We start from the raw sequence: 17853 nt of genomic DNA, 5'->3' as shown, positions 1-17853 counted from the left end.
CTAAAGCAGCTAAGAAAAACAAAAAAAAACATTTAGATAATTTTGTGTAGGATTTCAATCGAAAGATTATTGAATGGCGAAACATCCTCTCAAACAAAATAAACCTCCAAAAGTTGGAGGAGGAAAGCTGAAGTCTGCATTGATGAGGTATCACACAGCAACGAACAAAAAACATAGCTTACCTTTCAAAGAAGGGGCAGAAACGAAAACGAAGAATTTAATAAAGCATAGTAAGAATAACATTGGAAATAGCAACGCAACCGCTTACAAATATTTGAGCAAGCCCTTCATACCATTTGGCCAATCTGACAATTTATTACTGGTGGGGGAGGGAGACTTTTCATTTACCCAAAGCATAGTCAATGCAGGCTATGTGAAACCTTCCTGTACTTGGGCCACAAGTCTGGATTCAGAGGATGATGTTTACAGAAAATATCCACATGCAAGAGAAGTCATTGAATCGATAAGATCTAGTGGCGTTCATGTTGTATTCAACATAGATGCGACACAATTAGTAAATTCTTTTAAACTCAGCTCGAATGTTAGAAAGCAAGCCAAACGGAATGTCACGATACTTGGAACTGATCATATTGATCTCATCATGTTCAATTTTCCTCACACAGGTAAAGGCATTAAGGATATTGCAAGAAATGTAATCTACCATCAAAAGTTGATTTATTCCTTTTTCAAAAGTTGTTCTGAGTTTTTCAGCCTTCTCGATGCATCACGAATAGCCACTCTAAAAATCTCCGACGAGAATTCTGGGAGAGCGTTGAGAGAACCTGGAGATGGTACACCCCGACTTTTACAGTCAGAGATATCCAAGAAAAGAATCGCTTTGGCGTTATTTGAGGGTGAGCCCTATGACTCTTGGCAAGTCAAGCGTTTAGCAAAAGAATCAATCAACTATAAAGTTGAAAGATCAGGGCGGTTTGCATGGGAAGCCTTTGGTGGCTATCATCATAGAAGAACAAATAGTATGAAGGGTACAACAAAAAATGCCCATGAGAGAAACGCTCGTTTGTATGTTTTCGAAAAAGCTGCAAATTCTAACACCCAAGATGTCAGGGGACCAGAAAAGGTTGGTAGTGATAGTGAATGAAATATTACTTGTACATTTTGGTTTGCGTAAATCAATCACGATAGTCAAATATGTAAATTTAATTAGCTCTTGGGTGTATCAAGTCACAACCCTCTTTGCTTCTTGTATCGAATTTGTACAAATTGCGTAAATACTGTAACTTAATGTTTTTTTTATTCTGGCTGAATCTGATCATTAGTGTCACCCTTCCCACAATTTTAAATTTGGTTTAATACTCAGGATAACCATAGAGGGAGCATTAATATAAGTGTTCCAATGTACGAGGACAACGAAAAAGAGGGTTACTCATCAAATGTTAGATATAGGTCAAAGATAGACTCTCAAAAGCAGCTTCAAAAGCCTCACTTGACGCGCAAAGTCCCAACAGACAGTACATATTCTCAGCGAAATGTGGGATCTGGAGCAGGAACTGTACTCAAAAATTCCCTTGAGACATTGAAATTGAGACAATCATCGATACGGGGATTCTCTTCCAATTCTGTCAACCTTACTGAAAGCCAGGAAGAATATGGTTCACCATCCCTTCATGCTCAAAAGTTCTGGAAGTATCATGTCCTGCAAATCGGCCAGTTTGAATTTTATCTTACAACGAACCCTGATAATAGACACAGATTTGTTAGAGGAGCGCCTGGCTATTATGTTGAACTTGTGCTCAAAAGTCCCATGGACAACGAATACGTGCCGGCTTCAGACAAAGGGTTTCAGTTAGTATTCAAAAGACAGAGGTATCCCATATCAAATTCAAAGTCGAGCGAGACAGAATTCGATCCATCTCAGGTTTTCACAGTCATGAAACAATCGCAGTCTAAAGGGGGAGATTACGAAATTATGGGTCATAGCTACGAGTTTGTTGATGATGAAGGACGGCGTTCGTATACACCGAAGCAACAAAAAATCGCGGCCAAATTTGTCAACAAATCCAATTCGCTCTCACAAAATGGAATGGTGATGGAAACTTGTTATCGCCTCAAAAATGTTCGAGTCTGTTCACTGAAAGAAAAAAAGAGCACCATTTTGTTCAAAAACAAAATTGATGGAGTTAAGTTATCAAAGGAGGGTTCAATTTACTATATCGATGATAAACTAGGTGGCTCATATTGGCATGATTCGATCATAGGGCTTTTTAGACCCTGCGAAAGAGATATAAAAGCAAAAATTACGAAGAAAGTATTCTCAAAAGGGGATTCTTTCCACTCGGCTCGTGAAGAGCTTAACGAAAGTTTGGAACCGATGAGTTTTGACGACGAGGACTATGTCAGCGACCGGACTTTCTATTTTGCTCGTGATGGTCTTCTTCAAAGACATCCTCAAGATGATTCACCGAACGATTATAAACTGGGCTGGATTACTATTTACGACAAATCGGATTACTTCTCAACTTCCAATGGGAACTGGGAAATGGTGCTAGGACTCACATTTGCTGCCGCTTTTGAATTGATGGTTGATAGATTCGTGCGAGATTCGGCGTTGGCTTAATTGTTGAGAAAAAATGCTAATTAGAACACTTATCTTATCATTATAGTTTTCCTGATTCGTATTTATACCGGCGAAAATTAGTTAGCCCGGAATAATAATCTCGATAAACATTAACCCATCCAGGAAGGACCGAAAAATTTCCGGTCCAGCTTCAACTCGAACTAGCTTCAGTAATACTTTAGGCGCGCGAATTCACCGCTCCCGACGTAAATTTCTTGTGCCCCCGGTGAGTATATAAGAGTTTTGTTTGCCCTTTTAGGAACCTTCATTTTTGATTTGATTTATTATAAGAAGCACATTTTCGTCATTCTATTTGTCCATTGAGTACAAAACAAAAAATGACGGTTAATCCCAAGAAGACAATTTGTGTGTTTTGCGGTTCATCATTTGGAAAAGAAGCTTCCTATTCTCAGGCTGCAACAGAGCTAGGAAGACTGCTTGCGGCAAAAGATTATGGGCTAGTTTATGGCGGCGGAACTACAGGACTTATGGGTCTTATTGCCAAATCTGTCGCATCACAAGGTGGCTATGTTCATGGCATAATTCCCGATGCTTTGGTCTCTAAAGAACGAACTAGCTCTATTGATGAGATAAACGAAAAAATACAATCCGACGTGGACAATCACAAAGGAGAAACCCCTTTAGACGATAGTTATGGCAGAACTACAATTGTGTCCGATATGCACACAAGAAAACGAATGATGGGCATGGAAGCAAATGGCGGTTTTGTTGCCATGCCTGGGGGATTTGGCACCTTGGAGGAAATCATGGAAGTGACCACATGGTCTCAATTGGGTATTCATCAAAAACCTGTGGTCTTGTTTAATGTGGATGGATTCTACGACGACTTTATCAAATTTTTGAACAAAGCTGTTGAAGCAGGATTCATCTCCAAGAACAATAGCAATATTGTGGCGGTTGCAAGCACACCCGAGGAAGTTATTGAAAAGTTAGATAATTATGTTGTTCCAGATGGGAGATTCAACCTCACTTGGAAAAACCATTAGTGTGGTCACATCTTTCGCGATGACTCCGCGGGTTTTACGTCTCATCCTAAGTAAATTCATTAGCCTAGACCTGCTCAGTCAAATGTTTTGATGTAATCAATACTATCAACACATTCCGCAACTGTCATTTGATTATTGCCTAAAATTTTGCTCACTTCGATTCCGGCGTCGACTGTAGACGCATAAGCATCATGTTCGAGAATAAGTCCGGTTGATCCGGAAGACTTCCAGTGTTTCACGTCGCTGAAAATCTGACTGGCTGTTTTGGAAGCTGGTGATGTCTCCATTTTCCAATCGAAAGTATCATAGTCCCAAAGAACAGCTTGCATACCAAAAGCTCTAGCAATTTGTCTGACTCTATCATCAACACCACCGTATGGAGGTCTATACCACTTCGGCAAATGGGAGCCAGTCGCATTCATCGCCCAAATGGACCATTCCAGTTGAGCGACAATCTGCTCGTTCGTCAAACCTGGCAAAAATTTATGAGACCATGTGTGACAGCCAAGCAAATGGCCGTTTTTTTTAATCTGGTTATAGATTTCTGGATATCTTACTACATTCATCCCAACAGTGAAGAATGTGGTTTTGTGATCCAGACCCGCAAGCAATTTCGGTGTTGAAGCTGAAGGACCATCGTCGAAAGTCTGAGAAAGGACAGGACAAGTGTAAGCGTCATCGAAGGAAATGCATTTGAAGCAATCAAACGAACAGCTGGAGCGGTCCGGAGGACATGTGCCTGCTGGCCGAGGAGGAAAGTTCGGTATTGCTGTCAAGTCAATGAAGTCCAATGGAATGTAAGGAGGGTCCGCTCCCGGCCATTCTTTTAGTCCAGTGACATCAGAAAGCCATTTTGGCATTGGGGTGGTCGCCATCATAGATATGTTGACAGATGATAACTCGGTAAAATGGTGAGCTGAAGTTGCTTGCGTCTGAAGTTCGGCAGGAGCCGCTAAAGTAGATCCTGCCTTGAAAGGGCAGAGGGCCAGAGAAAATGTAATGAAATTGGATCTCATAGCTTAGCTTGATCTTTGAGTTAGGACTCGCTGACTGAAGGCCAGATTGAAAGAAAAGGTGTTAATTAAGGTTCCAGACAAGGTTTCAAATTGTCAATTAGCTAAATTAAGCGCCGTGAACCACATGCACGAATAAATTATTATCTTGCTTGCGTCAACGCGCTCTGGTCAGTTTGACTGTTGTCTTCTCTTGTTGTTGCACCAGGCATACATAAGGGTGAAAGATCCTCCATCACCTTATCCGAAGTAAAACTGTCTCTCCTTCCGACAGAAGTGAGAGAGTAATTTGCAAATGTAGGCGAGTGGCCACCTTTCTTACGTGTCTTGCTCGTTCTAAAATCTGGCTGGTCAAAAGGCTGAGATTCATAGAAGCTGCTGAGCCCTAGTGCGGCGGTGGAGATACTGGGTAACCTTTTGGAGCTGGCTACGGACCCTCCAATCGTTGACCGTCGTTGACTTGAAGATCTACTTACGGATGAAGAGTTCGAAGCAGAGGAATTAGAACCTGTGGCTGAACCAGGTATGAACTTAGCCAGTTGTTGCTTCAACTGTTTATTTTCTTCTTTCAAAATTTGAATTTCCTTCATTAGTTTCAAAACTATGCCTTCCTGTTCCTTCTCCATTACATCGATAAGATTCTCCGGACTCAAAGGCGCACCGCCCATTGAAGACCTTCTTGATCTCGAGGACGAGTTAGATGATATGGAAGAATGAGGCGCATTCTCAAGCTTAGTAAGCGAAGGGGTATTTGTCGATTTGGGACTTATGGTATTTTGATTCGTTGAGAGAGAGGCGACCATGGGACTGTTGATCACTTGCGGTTCAACGAATGGTACATCCGATGTTGATGGCAGCCTATTGGGTAAGATGTGACGATCTGCCGTAATAGGCTTATTTAGTTGTGAGTTCGTTATACGCGGTGAAGTTCCTGCGCCAGGTGACTGGCCTATATGATCCATTTTGTAAATATGAACAAGTTGGATTTGTCACTAATCAGATAGGGGAAATTCGAAAGGCTAAGGTGTCGATTGAAATATCAGTCAAAACTGTGAAGAGTATTTGAGAGCACGAAATGAATTATATGTCAAGATTGTGGCAATGTGTCCCAAATCACAAGAAATGGTCGTTCACTACTCATCAGGTTAAAATGCGGGTGAAATCTTACAATAGAAATTTTTGTGTCATCACTGGCCGCAATCAGGCGGGGAAAGTGTAGCAGTGCCGCCAAAAGAAAGTTTGTGTCAAACTGTCAACTGATGCAGACTTTTTAGTGTGTTTCTTGATACCCTTTGTAGTCAACATGTCAAGTATTACTGTAAATTCAGAACAGTTCAGTTCTTAATTCCGGACCATTGCAAAAGTGCAAGTTCTGCGTATTTGGCAGATTTTCTAAGCCCTGAAATATTTTGACAATGCTATGACCTCATTATATAGATAAGGTATGAATTATATTATGATAAGAATCAAGAAATCGTAGAGTTCCTTCTGATCGCGGTAGTGTTCACAAGTCATCGATTTATTGACTTTCGTCAGTAATCCTCAACAAGCGACTATCAGTATTTCGATGCTGTTCTAGTTGGCTCTTCAATCTTGTCATCTTTTTAGAACTGTCAACTAGTTTATAATCGTAGGTCACGGGATAATTTATGATTTTTTCAGGAACATATTTTGTCCGAACGAAATTATAGAGAGTTTCATCTTTTGCGTATTCTGGCGAACGATACTCAAAATCTATGTTGCTCTCACCTGAAAACTCTTCAGAAACGGTGTCTAAGTAAAAAGCCTTATGAGATCCAAGAAGAGAAGAGTTTTCGCCGATGGTGGTATGAAGTCCATTCACGGATTTTGAAGACGAGCCAGTTGATCCCGACCGATGTTTTCTTTCGTTTTCGCGTTGGTCTGGCAGCCAATATTTACGGCCATCAGAAGAATATCGTAACCCATCGTAGATACGCTGATTGAAACTGGAAGAATTCGGATAAATTCGATTATCGTTGATCGAGTCAAAATTGCGAAAGTTGTACATATCGCCGTATAGTGTTGTCATTTTGAGGTCGTAAGCAAAATCTCCAAAAAGAAGCCAATCTTTAAAAGCATGATAAGTAGAAACCCGGGCCGCATCACCATATTTTTCGTGAGCGAAGTCCGTATAGGGAAAAGAATTCCAATGCAATAATGCAAAGAATATCATTTCACAACATAACAATGCATTCTGAATCTGGCTCCCCGTCAAGCTGGCCAAGTTCGATGAATTCTTTGTGGAAAGCAGTCCGGCCCAATACATTACATTAAGCATCAAGCCTTGCCAATATGAAGCAAAAATTATTAGCTTAACACACAAAAACTTACCCCATGGGCTAAACTTTTTTAGCTCTGAATAAAGGCATTTCCAGAACATAGCAAGATAGTACAGTGAGATAGTGACACTCAGATTATAAGCTATTCCGGTCCAAGTGTACAAGCTCCCCCATGAAATGCTTGAGGTATCGTATATTCCGGTAAGGGATCCAACAAGGATCACTAGATATAAAAGTGGTTTGACCCACACATATTGTAGGATACATCGCTTGACGAGTAAAAAGTGTGACGGGTTGGAAAAGTCAATCGGCGAGAAGATGATATTAGTAGGGAACGGATGGTTTGTTTTAGGCTTATCAAAAGAACTTTGTATGATTTGTCGTTCACCCCCAAGCATGTAAACAAGGAGCTTGTAAAATGTATAAATGACTAGCGCTTCGTAAATTTCTCTTATGGGTTCAATGACACTCCCTATTCTTGGGCTAATCAAAGTCACAAAGCAGGTGACCGCAAATAAGGGAACAATAAGCAGTATTCTGATTATGAGTCGCTGTTCGAAGGGTTTTCTGTAGTTACTCGACTGCAAGTAAATAGCCAAGGCTGATATCATGAGCGATATCAAACTGGTTGTCCCACAAACCGTAATCAACCATTTGGATATCTCAATTGACATACCTTGGTCTAATCTTTGCAAGACTTCGATGCGCACAACCGTCTCAGCCGTGATCTCAACAACTGTAGTAAAGTTGACTGGATTCAGACTTTGCACGACGATTTAGCAATCGGAAGACTAGCAGTTCGATGAAAAAGTCGATAGTCGCGTCGAATAATTTAGTATTGATTTGGTTCAGGAACGTGAGAATGCCATCATTGATATGGCTCTTCATACCCCTTGTAAGCTGTGCAGGCGTCGCCGTACACATGAATATATTATCGAGGATCCATACATATCTACCAGAAGACATACAAGGATTGACAGGATCTCTCCTAGCGGGGGCCTTCCATCCAGACTCATTCTACGACTGTATGGGTCATTCAGATGCTGGCGAAGAAGCCCATTGGCCTCCGTTTTTGCGAGAACTTGTATTGACATATAAACAAATGGCAGAACCGGACACTAAACTAAAAGCATTTATCTATGGTGTATTCACACATCAAATAGCAGACATAAGTTGGCATTCACTACATAAATCTCAGGGACTGCTCCAGTATTTGGCACATATCGAATTCAATGGAAACATGAGCCAAGCGCACTCATTTCTAGATACTGGAGCAGACTTTCTCGTGCTATCGCACCAATTCGAGAACCTTGAACCCAATCAAACAATTAGTCTAGTTGAATATTATTCCACTCCTTGGGAAATTCCCACAAAGACGCTTGTTGAAACATACAGGAAGTTGGGGTTCATGGTGTCTGAGAGTGAGATTCAGTTTTGCATGACGAGAGGTTACGCTGCATTACAGGGTGAATTGGGGACATTTAGATCTCTCACTCCAGCGGTACGATATAGATCTCCCCTCCTCAATGAAATCCTGGATGACTACTATTTTGGAGGCATGAATGATATTGTTTATACCATTACCCGCTGCATGAAGGGCCTCACTGGACTTTTTGAAGGCGCAAGGATAAACGATCCCTGGCAGATTTGTTCAATTTTTCAACCAAATCCTAATGACCGTTCCGCCTCGAATGATTATGGAGCCATGTCAAGTAATAAGAAAATAGTAAGACACGAAATGGATGGCGCTGTGCGTCTTTGGAGCGACCGCGCGAACTCCAAATTTGGCTCCAGTTTGTTGTTTCATAGGACAGCTTCCGGGTGTCCTCAGCTGCTTATTGGAGCAGAGTACGATGAAGGACAAGGTTCCGTCTACGTCTTGCCGTTGAAACAACTGTTTGGAGGGCAGATGCATGCTGCAAGCACAATGCTATACAAAGAAACCGAGAAACTTACATTTGCTCCAAGGTTCGGACATGGAATGGCGCTGTGGAATACATCACAGCACTCGTTTCTAGTAATTTCGGAACCAGGATTATCACATTTAAATGTTTTTCTTGAGTCGCGACTTGTGGCTGTAATTCATGATGACAAGGCCAAAACACGGTTAGGCAGCGGAGGTCCCAAACAAATGGGACTGACTCTCTCGGTGAATGATGTGAATGAGGATGGAATCAATGATCTTATAGTGGGGTCCTGTCACTACGACACTCTGGATGCAATACAAAGGGGAATTGTAAAAATCCTGAGTGGAGCTCACTTGGCGAAATTAATTGAGGAGTACATGGAGTCTGCTCTGGGATCACGTGGTTTTCCACTACATATAAACGACGATCAAATGGAGATCAACCGTCTGACTGTTCCTCACCAATTGCAGCGAGCTTCTGGTTACGATGTATTTGCGACCTCAATTGCATTCTCACAAGATAAGATGTTTATTGGCTCTGCAGGAAGCGGATCACTTGCTACATTCAATAAATCAGGAGAGTTTCTGTATGGGACGAGCCCCGACTTTCGTGATGAAGTTATCCAAAGCGCATCATCTCAATTTAGTGGACTATATGGATATCACAAAATCATCACTGGGAGTTGGAACAAAATAGCATGGATTATGGTTTTTGCAAGCTCCGAAACCATTGAGGATTGTCTGCTGTGTGGAGCAGCATACCTATACCTTGATCGTCAAAGACTAGAACTGGTAGCAAAGATCAGACCCGGAAAAGGGCATCAACTGTTTTTTGGCGTCAATGCCCTAGCACAAGGAAATGAGGTATACGTTGCTGCGGAAGGCTATCTAGACGGAGCTGGTGCTATCTGGAGACTAAATGTGCAAGAAATCTTGGACGCTTACGCGAATATGAAGTTCAAGCAGGACATTCTACTAGGTGAGGAAAAAACTGAATTTGGTGGCATCATAGTTCGCGGTGGCTATGGCGAGGGCTATTCGGGGTTTGGAAGATCATTGGAGGTCTTTGAGTTTCAGCAAGAGCTATACATTGCAGTGGGAAAGCCGTTTTACGGTTATGGATCACCAAAAGGGTTGACTGGAGCAGTCGACGTTTATAAATTGGACAACTAAGTGCGTGGCATTTAGTGTACCTATTTAATGGCAAAACGTGAGCAGGAGTATACTGATAACGCTCATTACCAAATCATCAGCATCGTGGCTGAGCAAATTGGCATCAATGATTGGCTTGGTTCGGGGCAAGTCTTCGGCCAGCTTTTCACAATGTGTACTCTCAACGAGAATTCGAGAGTCCAATTCCAGCAGAGCGAGTAGGCAAACGGCACCAAGGACGAGTCAATCAACGATCCGATAACTCCAGGCACGGTAAGAAGATCAGTTGTTCAAATCCCAACTTCAAGTATGCGGCTGAAACAAGAGCGATCAGGATATTTTCACAGAACCCAGCCAACAAAGCTAGCCAGGAAACAGCGCCACTCGTGCCCCGAGCAAAAAATGAAGGGATCAGTCGTTGCAGGGAACACGTGTCTCTTGGAACAGAATGCCTATTGCTGAGTTCAAAGTACCCGCTTTTTTTTTCTTGACAGCACAATAGTTGATTGACTATTGTTCCTACATTTGCGAATCTCGAGGAATCAGGGATAGCAGAGAGCCTAGAGTTGGCACTGTCGCAACGAACATATTGGACAGCACCCGAACGTAGAAGCGCATTGTGTCGTCATTACTTTCCCTAAAACATGGGTCTATTTTGATCTCAATTCTCTGTTTACATTTAGTTGCCTGTGATCCGGCCAGAAAGAAAACCAGCAGGAAGGTCATTCAAGCGCAAAATCAGAGAGAACATGGCTTGTTCCTGTGATAACTACAATGAACAGCACTGACTTGGTAAGACGTGTGCGAATAAGCCTCTAAGCGATGAATGATTATAAGACGCTAAATCTGCCAAGCAATAAGATGCAAGCAATCTGAGATATTTTTTTCCAGGAACGACTCGACTATTATTTTTCGGGGCCATGACGTAAATACCGTTGTTTAACGAGGCTCGGTTTTGCACTAATTGCAACAAACCAAAAGTCAACGCAAAATAGCGGAAAATTCGTTCAAGTCCTGCTGTGACTCTGGTAGGCGACTCGCAGTGCGGTAGTCGGCTTTGGGTGCCACTTGAACTCCATACGAATGAGATTTCTCTTTCATAGTCGCTAAATTCTGCTACGCGCCTCCTACAACGTGCGAAATTTTTCGCTGTGCACTGCCGTGAGCGAATTTCGATCAACGTTTTTTTGTCTGATTAGGGATTATTCGTGACAGCTGAACTTTGAATGCCCTCACCAGGGCAAGAACTTGCTGATTTTGGGAATCCTCCTTTGTTTTGCCGTAAAGCGTGCTTCTATTGGATGACTGTAGATGGCGAAGCATCCAAAATGCCTCACACATCGCTCCTCAGAGAGCTATAAAGGAGATGAAGTCCCCCCTTTTCTAGCATCTCGTTGTAACTATATGGTTTCCGCAAAGGTAGGCATTAAAACATGAGTCTGAAGACCTAACATTATGCAGAGACTAGGAAATGGATTGGCTGTCCTCAAAATGGCTTATGGCTCCGTGGGAGCTATCTATGGAGATTTGGGAACATCTCCCTTGTATGTGTTCTCTACCATATTTAGCAGCAACAGCAATCCAACTCACAAAGAGGTATACGGCTCAATGTCGTGTATCTTTTGGCTTTTCACGGGGGTCGTGATTTTCAAATATGCTTTAATCGTGCTGATTTTTGGACCCAATGACAACGAAGGTGGACAGATTGCCATTTATTCCAAAATTGCCAGAACGCTGAAGTTTGGCCCGAAAGGTGTGAAAATTCCAGGCAGCAGAGAGTACGCACAAGAGCTAGCCGACAATGATGATCTGCTTTCACTCACGCGAACGAACACCAATGCTTCCAATTATTCGCATGGAGACTCGATGCCCAGCCAGCGCATTAAAAGCTTTCTGTCAAAATTCACTCTCGCATTGTGTTTTTTGGGATGCTCCTTGGTGTTCTCAGATGGGCTTCTCACTCCCACCACATCTGTCCTGTCTGCGATCTCAGGCATTGCGGTGGCAGTACCTTCTTTCGAGGACAAGGTTATGCCGGTTTCGTGTGCAGTCTTGATCATTCTGTTTCTTTCCCAGAGATTCGGGTCTGGAAAACTCTCCCTGTTGTTCTCGCCAATTGTGACCGTATGGCTGATTTGTTTGTTTGTCAATGGGGTTATCTGCGTGGCCAAGTTTCATCCAAAAATTATGAAAGCACTCAATCCATACTATGCAGTGCAGTTCCTCAAAGACCATGGAGTCGACTCCTTTAGCTCTATGATGCTTTGCGTTACTGGTTGTGAGGCAATGTTCGCCGACGTCTCGCACTTTGGACCCTTGCCTATCCAATTGGCTCTGTGCTGTTTCGTGTACCCATGTTTGATGATGTGCTATTTTGGACAGGCAGCGTACCTCATAAAACACCCATCCGGCGTCTCAAACGTGTTCTACCTCTCCATTCCAGGCCACAATGGTGACGCGTACTACTGGTTCATGTTCGTCATGGCCACGCTCGCAACCATCATCGCTTCTCAGGCTTTGATTTTGGGTGTGTTCAGCATCCTGATACAACTCATCACACTTGATTGCTTCCCACGACTGAAGGCCATTTACACCTCGGAAAAGCACCGTGGACAAATCTTTATTCCTGTTGCCAACTGGGTTCTGATGGTCTGTGTGGTTCTAACAACAGTTGGATTCAAAAATAGTAATAACGTGACCGCAGCTTACGGACTAGGTATATCTATCGATTTCATACTCACGACAACGTTGATCACCATCTGTATGAGGTACGTCTACCGCATCAACGTGATCATACCCATAGTGTTCATGTTAGGCTTTGGCACCTTGGACGCCCTGCTGATCATCTCCGGTCTGCGAAAAGTTCCAAATGGTGCGTGGTTTCCTCTAGCGATGGCAGGAATCAGTTTCATGTTCATTTCTTTCTGGCGGTGGTGCAGAAGTCTTAAGGTCAACTACGACATTAGCTTCAAGAAGTCAGTAGACGAGCTGTTTGTGAGCTCGTCCACGGTCAAGGCCATAAAGGAAGCAGTGGTGGTCAACTTGAACAGTGAAAACAGCAAGAAGGGATATGATGGGGCCAACGATGAGGAATCTGTGGCTTCTGATCCCGACATTGGCACCAGTGGAGACCAGGACAACCAGTTTCTGGAAATGAAGTACTATGGAAATATTATCAAGATCCCTAGAAACAATCATGTGGGAATCATGTACTGCACTTCTTCCACCACTCTCACCAACAGGAGCTACCTTCCACACCTGTTTGAGCACCTGATCCACTCCTTCAATTCCGTGCCCAAAATATTCATCCTCATAGAGCCCCGAGTGAGCACGCTTCCCTTCATCGAGGAAGAAGATTCATACCGTTTACAGGAGATTGCCGGTGTTCCTGGTTTCTATAGATGCATTGTCCGGTCCGGATTTATGCGCCAGACATTGCTCACCAAGAAACTTTTGAGAAGTCTGCTACTATCAATTTCGGAGATCGAAGAGCTGCAAAATGTGTACGGCACAAACGATGTGATGGACGACAGCAATCACTTCACTATCCCGGTAGTTCACCTGTTTGAGAGGGATTATGTGTCTTCCAAGGAATTTGATAGCGAGGACGTGGAGGAAGAGTCCAGGGCCATGCGGATTGCCAAGCTTCCGTGGAAAGTTTTGAGAAGATGGCTGATTAACTACCTGTTTGCACCACTCAACGGCATTTCCAACAACAGCACAATGGACTTCCTGCTCCCGCACAAGAACGAGGAGCGCAACCAGGAGATATTGTACGTTGGAAATCGCATCAGCATCTGACGGGCTCTGCTGCTTGAAATGAGTGCTTGGAAAATATTATCTCCAACTTAAACATATTGCTTATAGGGTTGAGCAGATCTGCAACCACTTCAATTAGAATGTACCCTGCTTGTATTGCAGGAACGGCCAGTTGATGAATTCTTTAATTTTTTTCGCTTTGCATTTTCATGCCATCTGCTTTGGCATCCCAAATTAGTGATCCTCGATACTTAGTTCCAGTTTGGGTAGTGGCTAATCGCAGCCACTGTTGACCCCCTTTCCAATATTTCCTATTTAGTTCTCCCCACATCCAGCATGCATTAGGCCCATTACTCTACATGACTCGCTATTCCGGCTTCCATGCATTGGATCGCTCTGTGTAACATTTTAACGAGTAACGACCGAAACCCCAGGTAGCAGCTCCATTCGATTGCGCAGACCGCCACAAAAACTTATAATTCGCTAGTCAAAACGGGCGCCAACTCGAAAGAACTGTCATCTAAAATTTTAACAATGCCCCACTATCTAGCATGTATGCACACTAGCCAAACACTCCTTGCTGGCATGGTCCTGTTTGGGCGCTTACTGCTATAGATTATTTCACCCACTCAAAAGTTGGTGACCAGGTATTCATTGAGCATTTCATTTCCTTGCACTTCCGGGCTTCCTTAGGATATCAAGCAACCCAGAAATTCGAGCTCTTATCGATTGCTACAAAAAAATCATCATTCATTTTCGGAATCTAAGATCTGAAGGTTTCGAGATGAACTTCAAGGTCAGTCTCCTGTTACTCGCCGGGTTGGCGCCCATTCCGATGACGGGTGCCGTCCCGCTGGTTCAAGAGGGTGCCTTGCCCTTGTTTGCCGGCAGATCACCTTATCCTACCGACCTGGCTTCGTACGTCTCCCGTCTAATCAGACACTCAGCGTCCGGCGTGGCGTCATTCGTCACGGCAGCGGTCAGCACGACAGACAACTCGCCACCCACGTATCTCTTCCAGTCCGTTGTTTCCAAAGAAGCCGCCCCAGCAGACGACTTTGAGTCCTGGCTGATATCTCAAAAAGATTTTGCTTTCAAAGGAATTCTTTCTAACATTGGTGGATACCATAATTCAACGGATCTCGCGGGCGTGGCCAAGGGCGCAATAATAGCTTCTCCGTCCAGATCACAGCCGGATTACTTCTACCAATGGACGAGAGACTCCGCAGTCACGATCGGCACTCTAATTGACTATCTGGATGACACTGGGTTCGAGGACGCAGAAAATAATATTCCCGAGATTATTGAGGCTTATATTGTCAACTCCAAGAAGCTTCAGCGGCTGTCTAACCCATCAGGCACTTTTGAGAGCCTGGAGGGGCTTGGAGAGCCCAAATTTGAGGTCAACTCCACAGAATTTACCGGTCCCTGGGGAAGACCTCAAAGAGATGGGCCCGCGCTAAGAGCAAGTACGGTGATCAGCTACCTGAATATTCTACGAAAGTACAACAAAGAGCTTGTTCTTAAGGGCGAGCTCATAGACGAGGAGGCGATTTACCACGAGGTCGTCAAGCCGGACCTTTCGTACGTGACTCGCAGTTGGTACAAAAAAGGATTTGATCTCTGGGAAGAGGTTAATTCTGTGCATCTGTTCACCTGTCTCACGCAATTGAAGGCCCTGAAAATGGGTTTCCAGGAGGCTCTACGCTTTGAAGATAAAAGCTTCTACGGGAACCTGACGTCCTCGTACGCTGCCCTGAGATACTTCATTTTAATAGATTCAGGCTTCAGACTCAACTCAATTCCCTACCTGATCGAGACCCCCGAGCTGCTGGCTACCGGGGAGAGAACCGGCATTGATGCTGGTACTATAATTGGGATCATCAGAACGCACAACTTTAACCTCGACACGCAGGATGACGTGGAAATTCCGTTCAACGTGGACGATCCAGCCTCGCTCAATACTCTTGTTGCTCTGGCCAATGACATGAAGTACCGCTACCCTATCAACCACAACAGGCTGAATCTGAGCGCTGCCTTCGCGCTGGGTAGATACCCCGAGGACGTCTACAACGGGGTCGACACTAGTGAAGGAAACCCATGGTTCATTGCGACCGCTTCTGCGGCCGAACTGATATACAAATACATTTACAGTCACTACAGATACGAGAAAGACCTGGTGATCCCTGTTGAACTGAGACAGCTTTTTGAAAGCATCACAGACCTCAAGATACACAACCAGACAGTCCTTCCGTTTGGCTCGCGAGCGTTTTCAGACACCGTGGGAGCATTGAAAAGTTACGCGGACGCGTACCTGGCTATTATCAAGGAGCACGCGGCCAGAGACGGACACATGAGCGAGCAGTTCAACAGATACACCGGGTTCATGGTGGGGGCCAGGGACCTGACCTGGAGCTACAGCTCTTTCTGGAGCGCATGCAGATGGCGGGCAAAGTTGGCCAGTATAAAGCACACACAGCGGTGACCGGTACGTGCTGCTACCAACATACACAGAATGTCATATTTTTCTTAAGTTACGATCGTCATGCTGATGAAGGTGCTATTTATATAATTATCGTATGCAAATTTAAACGGCTATTTTTTCTCTGATGCGGCGAACGCGACCTCCTCTGGCAGTGTGAAAGAGACACAGAACATGGGTTTAGTAGGGGCTACCAGTCTGACGTAGTGGAAGGAGAGGTTTTCGAAAGGAATCTCAAATTTTAGAAGGTCCACTAATTTGCGGTGGATTCTGTGCTGCAGTTCTTGCTCAGTCGGCTCTGGATTTTCGGTCGGTGCGAATTTCTCAAAGTGGTGGACGTGGATGACCGGCAATTTGTATCCTGGCAGGCTTTTCACCTCTCTGCGCGTCAGCTCTGGAAAAGCATTGGAAAAAAGACCCACGAACGCATCCACAAACGTTATGGCAGACTCCGGCAGGTTCATGACATAGTGCGAGAAAAAGCCTGGAATCTCAACTTTGGTGACCTTGTGTTTCTTTGTTCCGCGCGCGTTTGGTTTGCACACCTCAATCTGCTTGTGTTCTTCTGCAAAGTGAGCAAGCATGCTTGAAGATTTTCTGATGAACTCTCTTCCGTCCTCATTGAAATAGTTGACGAAGCTGTCGACCTTATTTTTTTTCACGTTCAGCTTGAGGTATTTATAACTTTCCGGGTTCAAATCGTTGGCAAAGACTATGCATTGCTTTTTACCTGAGGGCACGGCAAAAGGCCCCACGCCAGCCATGACATCGCAAACAGCGTCTCCCGGTTTGAACATCTTGATTAGCCGTCCGTGCTCAGTGGACAGCCGCGAGTTCCAGTACACCTTGGAGAAATCAAACGTGAAAACACAATCACTTTCTTTTTGTTCCACCAGCAAATCATGCTCGCCCGCAATGACTTTCATATTAAATGTCCGGAAAACAGTGTCGATCGAATCCTGTTTATCCACCACAGTCTTGATGGACGGGTTTTTATCCAGAATCACCTGTCCTATCAGAGAGTCGTACGGCTTGTATTCATCCTTCAGGTTCACATGAGCAACATGGCCTGTCTTAGTGAAAGAAGTCGGCACCCCGTGCAGAAGGTTTTCTGGAAGAATGCTCTGGAGTATTTCGTCTGCTCTCCAGAAATTGTAGTCCAGTGTGAACCTGTGCTTGAAAAACTTGCCATCACAATCTTGTATATACTTTCGTGCCTCGGGCGAAATATGATCTTCTATGTCTCCCAGCGAATGGATCTTGTGATTAAGTGCAACAGCCTTGTAATCTGGATTTTTGGGATATTCCTCGAGCTTGTTCTCTGACTTAGACAGTCGGAACAAAAACGGCAGTCGCGAGATTTGTACAGTATCCTGTTTAAATCTTTTAATAAACTCACCCATTTGTGCAACGTCAGGAAAGATAACCGTCCAGACGTCAAAGGTCAACGAAAATAGACTTCTATCCAGCGACTTCATGTCACGGTGTACAGGAGGGACAATTTTTTCCGGTGCAATAAATCCCTGGTAGCTCATTTTGCGGAAGAACACAATTCGGTACAGGGTTGTAGGTATACGTGAGCTTCGTACCGGAAACGGTATGGTCATAAAGGTCAACTTCTTGGGCTAATAAATATTTTTTTCAAAAACCTGGGCG

General features: G+C 44.0%; 11 protein-coding genes across 11 annotated transcripts; 7 read left to right on the top strand and 4 right to left on the bottom strand.

Moving 5' to 3' along the window:
• Window positions 1-73: 73 nt before the first annotated feature.
• Window positions 74-1102, top strand: KL911_002353 (uncharacterized protein; the record flags this gene model as incomplete). Its single annotated transcript, XM_043197413.1, has 1 exon — window positions 74-1102. The coding sequence occupies one exon, from the start codon at window positions 74-76 to the stop codon at window positions 1100-1102; it is 1029 nt and encodes a 342-aa protein (XP_043054633.1).
• A 255-nt stretch (window positions 1103-1357) lies between these two features.
• KL911_002352 (uncharacterized protein) lies at window positions 1358-2578 on the top strand (the record flags this gene model as incomplete). The annotated part of the gene is made up of 1 exon (XM_043197412.1): window positions 1358-2578. The coding sequence occupies one exon, from the start codon at window positions 1358-1360 to the stop codon at window positions 2576-2578; it is 1221 nt and encodes a 406-aa protein (XP_043054632.1).
• Window positions 2579-2916: 338 nt separating this feature from the next.
• Window positions 2917-3585, top strand: KL911_002351 (uncharacterized protein; the record flags this gene model as incomplete). Its single annotated transcript, XM_043197411.1, has 1 exon — window positions 2917-3585. The coding sequence occupies one exon, from the start codon at window positions 2917-2919 to the stop codon at window positions 3583-3585; it is 669 nt and encodes a 222-aa protein (XP_043054631.1).
• Window positions 3586-3659: 74 nt separating this feature from the next.
• On the bottom strand, window positions 3660-4601 carry KL911_002350 (uncharacterized protein; the record flags this gene model as incomplete). The annotated part of the gene is made up of 1 exon (XM_043197410.1): window positions 3660-4601. The coding sequence occupies one exon, from the start codon at window positions 4599-4601 to the stop codon at window positions 3660-3662; it is 942 nt and encodes a 313-aa protein (XP_043054630.1).
• A 140-nt stretch (window positions 4602-4741) lies between these two features.
• KL911_002349 (uncharacterized protein) lies at window positions 4742-5560 on the bottom strand (the record flags this gene model as incomplete). Its single annotated transcript, XM_043197408.1, has 1 exon — window positions 4742-5560. One exon carries the CDS (start codon window positions 5558-5560, stop codon window positions 4742-4744), a length of 819 nt encoding a protein of 272 aa, XP_043054629.1.
• A 557-nt stretch (window positions 5561-6117) lies between these two features.
• Window positions 6118-7572, bottom strand: KL911_002348 (uncharacterized protein; the record flags this gene model as incomplete). Its single annotated transcript, XM_043197407.1, has 1 exon — window positions 6118-7572. The coding sequence occupies one exon, from the start codon at window positions 7570-7572 to the stop codon at window positions 6118-6120; it is 1455 nt and encodes a 484-aa protein (XP_043054628.1).
• Window positions 7573-7820: 248 nt separating this feature from the next.
• On the top strand, window positions 7821-9977 carry KL911_002347 (uncharacterized protein; the record flags this gene model as incomplete). The annotated part of the gene is made up of 1 exon (XM_043197406.1): window positions 7821-9977. The coding sequence occupies one exon, from the start codon at window positions 7821-7823 to the stop codon at window positions 9975-9977; it is 2157 nt and encodes a 718-aa protein (XP_043054627.1).
• Window positions 9978-10004: 27 nt separating this feature from the next.
• On the top strand, window positions 10005-10418 carry KL911_002346 (uncharacterized protein; the record flags this gene model as incomplete). The annotated part of the gene is made up of 2 exons (XM_043197405.1): window positions 10005-10106; window positions 10179-10418. 2 exons carry the CDS (start codon window positions 10005-10007, stop codon window positions 10416-10418), a joined length of 342 nt encoding a protein of 113 aa, XP_043054626.1.
• Window positions 10419-11411: 993 nt separating this feature from the next.
• KL911_002345 (uncharacterized protein) lies at window positions 11412-13757 on the top strand (the record flags this gene model as incomplete). The annotated part of the gene is made up of 1 exon (XM_043197404.1): window positions 11412-13757. The coding sequence occupies one exon, from the start codon at window positions 11412-11414 to the stop codon at window positions 13755-13757; it is 2346 nt and encodes a 781-aa protein (XP_043054625.1).
• Window positions 13758-14499: 742 nt separating this feature from the next.
• On the top strand, window positions 14500-16200 carry KL911_002344 (uncharacterized protein; the record flags this gene model as incomplete). The annotated part of the gene is made up of 1 exon (XM_043197403.1): window positions 14500-16200. One exon carries the CDS (start codon window positions 14500-14502, stop codon window positions 16198-16200), a length of 1701 nt encoding a protein of 566 aa, XP_043054624.1.
• Window positions 16201-16310: 110 nt separating this feature from the next.
• On the bottom strand, window positions 16311-17804 carry KL911_002343 (uncharacterized protein; the record flags this gene model as incomplete). Its single annotated transcript, XM_043197402.1, has 1 exon — window positions 16311-17804. The coding sequence occupies one exon, from the start codon at window positions 17802-17804 to the stop codon at window positions 16311-16313; it is 1494 nt and encodes a 497-aa protein (XP_043054623.1).
• Between the last annotated feature and the right edge of the window lie 49 nt (window positions 17805-17853).

This window comes from Ogataea haglerorum (genome assembly GCF_019207285.1).
Source record: "Ogataea haglerorum isolate 81-453-3 chromosome Unknown 81-453-3_NODE_6_length_583072_cov_95.821986, whole genome shotgun sequence".
Lineage (NCBI taxonomy): Eukaryota > Fungi > Ascomycota > Pichiomycetes > Pichiales > Pichiaceae > Ogataea > Ogataea haglerorum.
This window is presented reverse-complemented; position numbering and strand designations above follow the sequence as displayed.